The sequence below is a fragment of the Maylandia zebra genome, linkage group LG13 (assembly GCF_041146795.1).
Source record: "Maylandia zebra isolate NMK-2024a linkage group LG13, Mzebra_GT3a, whole genome shotgun sequence".
Lineage (NCBI taxonomy): Eukaryota > Metazoa > Chordata > Actinopteri > Cichliformes > Cichlidae > Maylandia > Maylandia zebra.
Window position 1 is genome coordinate 21,093,440 of NC_135179.1, and position 10,717 is coordinate 21,104,156.

Below are 10,717 nucleotides of genomic sequence, written 5' to 3' on the forward strand. Positions count from 1 at the left end.
GTCAATCAGTAAGTAATACATCCTTATCTGCTAAATTTGATTAAGAGTAGGGTTGTGTAGCATATTATTTTAATTTTAACCTTTATGTGCAACTTGTTCTTTTTCGATTGTGTTCATTGATCGTATTCAATGCAGTGCCAGCAATTAGCCTGCAGATGGCGGTGTCGTCGCAGTTTGACGTGTCTATAGAGGTTCTTGTGTAGTGTTTTGATCCACAGGTTGTGTGCCTTGATCTGAAACTTACAAGTGACAATATTAATGCCTCCTGTTCTTAAGACGTGAGAGCAGGGTTTTTGCACTATCCCAGAAGGTTTAGGCGTGTTGTGAATTTTTGCTAATGGAGTTCAATTGTTATTTTTGTTATTATCAAGTTGTTATTCCTAGAGTAGTTTTATTCTACAAAAATGAAAGTCTCAGACAAAATGTATCATACCCGTTATAAGTGGTGTTAAGTAGATTCTAATCATTTAAACAGAATTTAATTTCAGTCCGCAGTTTCCTGAACCGTAAAATCAGCTATTCAGTCTGATTAAATAGGGCCCCATTTAAAAACCCTGGGTACACTCAACGCGGCTCACTAACCGGGATGGTGCACATTCACGTCACGTGATTTCTGGGCGCACCTAATGCTCAACATATTAATTTCGCAGGAAGCAGTGGAAGTACACGTCAGAAACGAAAGGTATTTGAACCGTTTTAACACCTAGGCTTGCACAAAGTTTTATATAGAGGTCGTGCAGCTCCTGTTTTCAAAGACGGTGCTTGGGACCTCTAATTAGCACGTCTTACTACACTAACAAAATGAGGGGAGTCTGCCCCGTCTAGTCAACAGTATCCAACTGCAACCCGCTGTAGGAATGTTATAGATTCATATGGGTATAGAAACTTGTTTATCTAGAAAATATAAACGTGACAAGATTTCGCATATTCATCAAATATGAAGTTAAAGTTTTACAAACATTTCGATTACAACTGTGCACCCCCACAACTATCCAAAATGGTTTGGCTCAAACGTTCCAGGCTTGGGATGGTTTTGCAAAGCCCTCAAGAAGCTACAACACGCAATGGGTAGGGAGGTGAACGGCAGTTTGGGCTTCTTGCGTCGGTCATGTTTTTAAATGGGTTACAGAAGAAATGTGTTTTGAGAAGCCGTGCGACTGAAAGTTGAACTCTATCATCTCTTATACTGTGATTGTAAGTAATTTAGCGCTTTTACCTAAGTAGCTAAAAGAAAAGCCAGACTTATTAGTGATGCACTTGTTGCGCGTTAAAACTATCGGGCCGAAAGCACGTTTTCTCTGAGGGAAATATAGACGTAAATGGTATAAATTGTTTGTTGTCAGCTACTTTTGCCTTGTACTGATTTGTAGCTAACTCATAAATATGTGTAATCATCTCAAGGTTTATATTTAAACGACTGCTAGCTACTTTAAGTTGCCTGGAGAGCGTTGAGGACCCTTCTGATGCAACTTTTAATGCCATTATCAGCGAGCAGTTGGTGAACTTTGTTATGCTTTTTATGGGAAAAAAGAGAACTTTTTCAGTCATAAGAAATATATACTAGTCCCACCAAACTGCTACTCATAAAGTGGGATGCGTGTAAAGGGGGTCCTCACCCCCCCTGCGTTGTGGTTTTAGCGGGCAGTGAGTATCCCTGCTCCTTCAGAAAGCTTGCTTACTGCACAGGGGATGTTGTTTTTCCACCAGCCAGCAGTATACGCAGGGATTATAACAATCTTGGAGGGGAATTAAAGCATACAGATGGTTGCTCACATGGGATGCCAGGTTCCGCATTGGTCAGCAACATGGGGGATGTCTGAAGACTTCAAGTGGCACCGTTTGGGGTTGATGGTAAATGTGTTTTGTTGACAGGATGCAGTGTAGGTTATGTAGATAAAATGGGTCACATTTGTATGGTTTAACTTGATTTTGGTAGTTGCTCACCTGTTTCTTATTTCAACCATATGTTTATGAAATATGAAGACTCCAAATGATTTATGTGTATGTGCTGTTGAAAATGCACTATAAAACGGAGCCAGTGCTCAAATAAACAGCAAAAACATTCAGATTAGCGTAATTTCTGTTAGAGCGATTGCGTCACATGTCTCTTATAAATTCATACGTGAAGCAATGATCTGCAGCCTCTGCTTCCATTGTCTTAAACAAAAAAGCAAGCTGTAATGTTGAACTGTGTTTTCCTATTGCTTAAGGCTGCTTAATTATCTTGCATCTGTTTCACTTATAGTCTGTTACATAAATGGCAGCAGCATTGTACTGCTTGCAGTGGTATAGCTCATTTGGCTGATCAGATTTGGTGTGTTTACTGTGAATTAGCTCCAAGCCAAGACTCCCAGAAGGCATAATATTTTTTTTTAAAGTAACACATGTTTGCATGCATGATAATGTACATGCGTCTATGAGGTTTTTGTACTTGTTTTCCACGCTACATTTTCAGTGTAAACGTAGAATTTCATTTGACTTTGTCAATAGTAAGTCAGATGTCGGAGCTACTGGTATTTCAGGTTTATTTTGTCTGTTGCGCTGACACCCAGGTGTCAGTGGGGCTGTGTTTGAACATGCCCATAAATCATATGTGGTACAACAAATGTTTTAAGCCAAGAGTTCCCACAACTTGTTTTGTACACTGACAACACCTTTTTCTTTTTTTTTTCATAAATTGTTTTGTTTGTCTCTCTCTCGTCATTTAACACAGATAAACACTATTGCATCAAGTGCTTTTGAATGTACAATCTTCCACACCTCAAAAAAGGAGGGTGTAAAAGACAGAAGTATGACATAAGAAACCATTTTTTCTGAAGATAATTTGCACAAGATCCCCCCCCTCCCCTCCTCCTCCTCCTCCTTCAGTGATGCATATATCTACTTTTTTTTTTTTTTTTTTTCCCCCTGTTAAACTGGTTATCGTTCAGAGGATTTAAGGGAATCTGAGTGGGCGTACGGCAGTAATTAACCTGATTAATTGATTCTTAGACGTTAATCAGATGAGCCTCGTACCAGTTGGGGCTTAGGGTCAGCGTAGAGGGGCATGTTTCAGGTTGATAGTCCAGTGCCCTACACTGTGACTATTTGTAGCGTTTGATAAGGCACAATGAGCAATATTCTAATTCATTTTTAGCACGTTTTGTTGGAATGGAACAAATGCAAGAGGATTATCTGGTTGCTTTCAGTTAATGACTGGTAATTAGAATGAGCTGTTACTATGAGATCATCGAAAAATGAGTGGATCAGCAAGTTCAGTCATACACGATTGTCACGTTTGTGGAACATTTCCATGAAGATGATTTTTAAGACAATGTAACTCATGCTCTCACTCTCTCTCTCTCTCTCTCTCTCTCACTAACGTCTCCATCTCTCCCTCACTAACGTCATGAGACACTCATGCCGATCACTTTACTACATGTTTACTCATGTTTTTCTTTTTTCATTTCTTTACTTTTCTTACTCTTTTGTTATCTATCTTTTTTTAGATTCAATATGGATGAACTGTCCTGGAAGAGATAAAAGTGAAGAGTAAAGATACCCAAAGACTTGAGTGTTAAAGACAGAGCATATATCACGAACTTGCACAAGAGATCATGTCCACATCACTAAAGCAGGAGAGAACTATTTGTGTTCTGCTCCCCAACAAAGAACAGCTGGACATCACTGTCGGGGTGAGTGTTTAATATCTTTTTTTCTTTTTTTTTTTGGATGTGCTCTTAAGAGGATCTGCTCAGTAAGAGGACTTTACAGATGGCCCCGGTTAGATAAAGATTTGTATTTTGTGAAACCTGCAGACTTTCTTTTTCTTTGCTCTACTCTAGCTGAAGTCCACAGGCCAGGATGTTCTGAATCATGTGGCAGAGCTTCTTGGAATCAAAGAGCTTCACTTTTTTGGCCTGACAGTAGTTAAAGGTAAATTAAATCCCCACTGGACCCCTTACGCCTGCGAACCTGACAGGACTCTTCACACTAGATCACACAGTAGTTATAGAAGATGCATATAGGGTTTTAAAGAGGGTAATGTTTAGGTTACAATAATGTTTTACTTCAGTGTTACTCTTTTTGCTTCTTCACGTAATGTTGGGGAAACACTTCTACCAGGAAGCCATTTCACTGAAAGTTAAAAAATAATAATAATAATAATTTTGCCCTCCCAGTCTGCATAATTGAATGGTGTAATCCACTTTAGCTGCTGAACAAAGTTCTAAACTTTCTGTTTTCCAGCGTTTCTGTTGTACAAATAGATTGAAATGCTTTGGTAATCTTGTGTGGCTCACCACAAGCAGCCTTTTGTTTTTGTGGTGTTGGGTCAGCGATCACTTAGTCCTGGATTCCTGCAATATTAACTTCATTAAGCCTGGAATGCACAATTGCATTCCTCCGCTTCACTGTGGAGGGATGGATTGATGATGGGAAGAGGAGGGTAGGAATGGAGGAATAAAAGGTAGGGGGAGACTATTACTCAATTCTTACTCAAAGGCCTAAACAAAGGGTAAAAAGGAGAGAGAGTGAGTCAGAGTGGGAATGAGATGAGTGGTTTAAGGAAAAAATTGTGAAATGGCATGATTTGGCTACACAAGGGTGAACTGAAGAGATAAGTTGGGTCAAATTGAAAATGCCTGTGGTATGACTCATAGAACCACACGGAGATTAATACGACATCTTTGTGCTTGGAAAAGGGTTGCAACAGGTTTTTGGCCCAATGATGAATTGGTGATTAACACAGCCTTATATTCAGGGAGCTTGCAGGATAGACCCAAAGCAGTGTATATAGATATAATCTGTTTGTTGAAGGCATCTACCTGTCTCTTCAAGTGTCTGCACAATCTTAAAAGAATCCCACAGCTCTTACCAGCAGTGGTTGGTCTGTGCTGCTTTGCTGATGCTGGAGTTGGAAAATGGATACATTAATGTTGGCATTGTTTTTTTTTTTTTGTTTTTTTTTCTTGTAGCCCCATTGAAAAGTAGAAGAACAAAAGCCTTTTCCTCACACCCTAATGAATCCCATTGTTGAGTAAATTTTACGCTTGGCTACATTACTGTTTTGTTTGGTTACTAACTGTCTCCTTGTTTCCCGATTGTCTTTTTTTCCATACCAGACAATGAGCACATATTTTTAGACCTGGAGGAGAAGCTCAATAAGTACTTTTCTAAGGAATGGAACCAAGATTTAGGAAAGGTATTGTAGTTTATGGGATTGATGCACTCTCTACACCATTTAATTGGGCATTTAAAAGCCTGTATGGTACAGCTTTTTATTTGAAGTGAAGTCAGCAAAACACAACTCTACTGCAACATATTTCTTTTTACAGGGATTGCAAAAGAGATCATTGCCTCTGATTCTGTGCCTTAAAGTGCAGTACTACATAGAGAATGGTAGACTTTTTTGGTAAGTCTTCCTGTTTACATTCTACATGCATCTTTTTAATTCTTGGATGCTTCTGTTTTGCTTTATTTCTCCCCATTAAACATTGTCCTACTTTCTCTCAACTTTGCCTTTCCCTTTTGTTTTTGGGTGCCTGTGTTGTTGGTTTTTTTTTTTTGTTTTTTTTGTTTGTTTTTTTTCCCCCCCAGTGAGCGAAAGGCACGGCATCTTTACTATTCTGACTTGCGGGAGCGAGTGCTACGCTCTGAATGTCGTCAGCAGGAGGAGGTCTACTTCCAGCTGGCGGGTTACGCCCTGCAGGCTGACCTTGGCGACCACCCAGTGCTGGAGGAAGGCGTAAAGCTTTCCCGTTATTTTGAACCCAAGGAGTACTTTCCCCCATGGGTAGGTATCACCACATAGCAGAAATATGAGGAAATGTTTTTTACCTTTTCATCTCTCTGAGGCCAATGTTTCTCTTTCTTTTCCCCCTTTTTCAGATTATAGCTAAACGTGGAGTGAAATATCTCCACTGCCATGGGCCAAAGGTACACCAGGAGCTGTGGGGTATGTCTACTCGTGATGCAATGTTCCACTTCATCAAAGAGGCATGCCAATTGGAGGATGTACCTGTCACGTTTTACAGATTGCAAAAGGTTATGAGTCAATCTAATCATCTCACTTTCATATGCAAAGCTCATTTTGAATCTATTCCACATATATGTATTCCCTCTGACCCAAATACCCCAACTAATGCAACACCAGCACATTTTGTTTCGCTTCATTTGATTTCTGGACAAACAGATAGATAGATATATAGATATAGATAGATATAGATATAGATATATATATATATAGATAGAGATATAAAAATAAAAAAAGCACTCATCCACTGAGTGAAACTTTGAATCCTGGCCCATCCATTACGTAATCTGCTATTGCTTCCAATTTGTTGCTAATAACAACTCATATTTTCTAGCCAACTATGAGCAGGGCGTAACAGTGAAATAGCTGTGTTATCTGGGACACACTGCCTCTCTGACAGCTCATCATTTGTTTTTTCAGGATAAGAGGGAGGAGAGGGGAACGGCATTGCTTGGTCTGACCCTGCGAGGAATGCAAGTTTATCAGGTGCGTGCATGTGTGAGCGTATTATTAGTGCACAGTATGTAAGCGAAAAGTCATTTTAATTCGCTCAGGGAATCGCTCTTTTGTATCTGTAGTCTTATAAAACCTCTGACTAGATGTGTGAGGAATGTGGGGGGGATTGCCACCACCAGCAGTCCATCAGGAGATAGGAGCTGCCTGCCATGACTGTCATTTCTTTGATCTGTCTGTCAGGGACCATCTGGGGGGGATTAGCACTCCAGGCCTGGCTGATTTCAAAGCCAACAGACCGTGGCATACCTCAAGAAGCCTTTGGCCTCTTTTGAGTCCAGATGGCTCCAAAAGACAGTTGATTATTGATCTGTAATTTTAAAAGCATCAAAGTAGATTATACAATCACAAATCTTTTGGGGTTTTTTGTTTTGTAAATGAAGTGTGTATGTGTGTTTATGTATTCTCAGGAGGTGAACAACATACTTGAGCTAATATATGACTTTCCCTGGTCAAATGTAGGACGTCTTACCTTCCTGGTAAGCACATACAGCTGATTTTTCTCTGTTAAGAAGTAGAATTCTGGTAATTATTTAATGGGCGCTAGCTTTTTACACTTTGTATAATGTGTTAATATCATTCAGGGTAAGAAATTCGAGATCCAGCCAGATGGCTTGCCATCCGCCAGGAAGCTGGTTTACTACACTGGTTCATCTTTCCGCTCTCGCCACCTCCTCTTGCACCTGAGCAACAGCCATCAGCTCTACCTCAGCCTTCAACCTGTCCTCAAACACCTACACCAGCTGGAGGAGAGCAAAGGTAGGAGAGGGGAAAGCATGTCAAAGGATAAGAAAAAAGTAACAGAGCACAGTTTGGCTGGTGGCTCTTTGTAGTCATAGTAGCTTCTGGACGTTAGTTAGTAAATTTAAACTTTGTTCCAAGAACAAAACTGTTCTGTAATCACATTTGTAACAATTTCACTAGAAAACATTTTTGTGATGCCTTAAATGGGTCTTAAGTATTTTAGATATAACTATATTTCTGATTTTATAGCTGAAGTTTGGTGTGTACTGACAAAAACTTTCTATAAAGTCACTATTGGCTTCTACTACGGTACTAGTAATATAATATATAGAACAGTAATAATTAGTACTTTGATATAAGTACTAAAAACCTATTTCTGAAAACAAGATGGTTTAGATGTTTGTTTGTTTAAAAAAAAAAAAAAAAAAAAAACCACTGAAACTTGTTTATTTTTTCATTTTTAGAGAAGCAGCATTACAGGGAGTCCTACATCAGTGATGATCTGGATTTAGATCCACAAGGCAGTGAAGGCAGTCCCGGTCTCTCCCGACACTCTACTAGCAGCTCTGGAATTGAGGCGGACGCTCGCCAACACAGCATCTGCGCAGAGATGGTCTCCATGGGGGACGAAGGTCATCAGCAAGCTGAGAAGTGTTTCAGCTCAGCAGCCAGCCGAGGCAGCTCCTGTACCTCAGGATTTGATACAAGCAGCAAAGCACGAATAGAAGATGAAGGGTGGCAAGAGGAAGGTGAGGCCATTCTTAAATGAAACCTTTAAACAGGATCTGTTCATCCCTCTGCAGATATTTCTAAATTAAACTAATGCTTCCAGTCTGCTAGCCTGATCTAGCAGCATTGTTAAGTATGGTGCAATTCTCAGTGTTTCATTCAAAGATGCATGCTGGTAGTGGGATCACAGGACTACAGAATGTGAAATTTAAATGTTGACTTTGCATACATAAAACTGGCTAAGCATGTGTTTTGCATCATTGATGTCTCTTTTCCATCTGGTCAGGCCTTTCAATGGTGCTAAGAGAAATGTGGCTGCTAGTACTGTGATAATTGAACAGCACATTCTTAGGCTGTTGGCTATGCAAAACATATTGCTCAGTAAACAATATGGTATTGTCATTTCAAAACTTGTGCTTTATTTGTGTTTTAATAAGCATTACAATGTCTTATCTAATATTGGGTCTTTGCTTCTTCCAGGGGTTTTTTCTTCCTTTTTTATTTTATTTTTTTTATGAAATTTCCTTTAAGTCTGGGCAACACATTAAACAAAACTATTTTCCTTTTCAGTAATGCAAGTAAACATGTTAGCATTGCATTACCATCTGAATGAAAAAAGATATATTGTACTTTACTGTCTTTTGTTTTGTTTTTCTGCTTTGGGGGGAAGGGATAAATTTGAAAATTCATGGATAACGATAATGAAATATTTTAGCATTAAAAATGTCATTTCAGTTAAAGAGCTTGTGCACATTGGTGGATTAACCATTACAGAAAGATGAGAACTTATTTTGGTAATAAACATTAATGTTAATTTAGGGTAACTGTGGTATAAACCTTTCATTTGGTGGTGGTCTCATAAAATTAAGCACTGTACTTTTTGGCCTTTATGAGGACAGGACAGTTGAGAGTACAGGAAAGCTGTCAGACAATGGGGAGATGATGCACATTGAAAGACCTGGGTCAGATTCAAACCCAGGCAATATTCCAGTGAGTTATATGGGCACCCCTTTATGAAATTTCTAAAACGTTTTTAATTTTTTGTTTGTTTGTTTTTTTTTTTTGTCCCTGCTCATTTTCTTTTGTCCAGAGATCAAGACCAGGGTCCAAAGTCCAGACGAGGTTCTTGTAGATGATCCTGATGAGATGTTCCAGCTGGCTGATCTTCTGGAAGGAGTTTCAGTGGATTGTGGAGAACTCTGTTCAAAGAATCATTCACCAGGTATAAATATTTTAAATCCTGCAAACAGTTGGGTTTTTTGTTTGTTTGTTTCCGCTCACATGCTGTTTGCTAAGTTTTTAAATCCTATGCTGTGTGTTTCACAGAAAACACAGGCTGTGCTCTACACAGTGACAAAGATGCTGGGAAATTGTATAACAAGGATATGTTAAAAGAGGTAGGTCATATTTTCTTTCCTTGGTTGGTTGCCTTGGCCTCTTTCATGCATTGGCTTACTTTTTGTTCTTAACTCTCTTTCAGGTTCTGAAATCAAAAGCGCAAGTTTGTGTGGATCGGCACAGCCACAGCCTAGATGATGTCCGCCTCGTCCCTCCTCCTGCACCCCTGGGGATGGCAGTGCCACTTGATTCTTCTCACAGCTACACCTTTGGACTACCAGATGCCTCAGCAAACACAAAGACCACGGTTGATCACAGCTATTACCCCTTCTTGCACTGCCAGCCTAATCCTATCTTCTATGGCCGCAGGTCCACCAACTGCCTCTCCCTGGACATGTTGGGCGATGAACAGTTCATGGAATACATATTTTGAACACATCAAGTGCTGACAAGTATACCTGTCCTCCTTCTTTCTGTACAATGCAACTTAATTCACAGGTTGCCAGCATGTGTTTTTTCTGTAAAGATGGATGTGTATACTTCAAACAGCAGACACATTAGCCTTCTTTTAAAAGCTGTGGATTACTTCAGCACCATTTCATGTAGTAAGCAGTTCATATTTATTAATGTTGTATATTTTGTATATATATTACTTGCACTTTTTTATTACATTTCAGCTTTTCTAAACTGAAAAATGCCTAATCAGGTTTGTCTTTTGTAAATTTCACACTGTTTAAACATTTCCTGAAGTGGCAGAATCTGTTTATATCAGGGGCATAAAATTTTGATGGTGAAATTTTACAGCCATGCAGTTGTTTTATGCATCAGACAGCCATAAGACATGATTTGCATTCCTCTCTGTATGTAAATTTACTCATTTTATCTATAGCCATGTTTGAGCTCTGTTGATTTGTTTTATCTTGTTCATTTTTTTTATTACTTTAACACACACTTTTGTATAGTGTGCACTCCCATGTCTTTTACAGCTTTGTAACTACTGATGTGGAAAATTGAACTTCTTTACACAGCTCAGTGTATTCAGCCAAAGCTTTCCAAATCTGTTTGCCTTCTGTTGTGATGATTACTATAGAAAATTTTTATTTGTGAACCACTGTTGTCAATAAATGTATAATGAAGCTACAGTATTTTTGTATTATGTAACCCACGAACAAAGAGCATTTGTTTCTCTTTTCTTTTTTCCTTTTTGTTATTGTGTTCAAATGAACTGCTGTATTTAGCCTGTATGAGGTTCCCAGTCATTAAACACAAACTTTGACTAAATGCCAGTAAAATGAACAAGTATAAAGTCAATGTCATATTTTTGAAAGCACTATTTTTTTTCTTTTATAATGGGGAAAATAAATTCTTTACGCTCTTAAA

General features: G+C 38.9%; 1 protein-coding gene across 3 annotated transcripts; it reads left to right on the top strand.

Annotated features, from left to right (window-relative positions):
• The first annotated feature begins 588 nt into the window (after positions 1 to 588).
• On the top strand, positions 589 to 10,479 carry zgc:172136 (FERM domain-containing protein 6). 3 transcript variants are annotated; one of them, XM_004555995.4, is made up of 14 exons: positions 589 to 682; positions 3,489 to 3,674; positions 3,825 to 3,915; positions 5,103 to 5,182; positions 5,316 to 5,392; positions 5,578 to 5,773; positions 5,869 to 6,024; positions 6,434 to 6,499; positions 6,937 to 7,005; positions 7,111 to 7,285; positions 7,735 to 8,019; positions 9,090 to 9,221; positions 9,326 to 9,396; positions 9,480 to 10,479. In XM_004555995.4, the coding sequence occupies exons 2-14, from the start codon at positions 3,597 to 3,599 to the stop codon at positions 9,768 to 9,770; spliced, it is 1,767 nt and encodes a 588-aa protein (XP_004556052.1). In that variant the 5' UTR covers positions 589 to 682; positions 3,489 to 3,596; the 3' UTR covers positions 9,771 to 10,479. The 3 variants fall into 3 exon arrangements, with proteins under 3 accessions (XP_004556052.1, XP_004556051.1, XP_076747867.1); XM_004555994.4 differs by lacking the exon at positions 589 to 682 and adding an exon at positions 1,040 to 1,194; XM_076891752.1 differs by lacking the exon at positions 589 to 682 and adding an exon at positions 1,733 to 1,851.
• Positions 10,480 to 10,717: the final 238 nt, after the last annotated feature.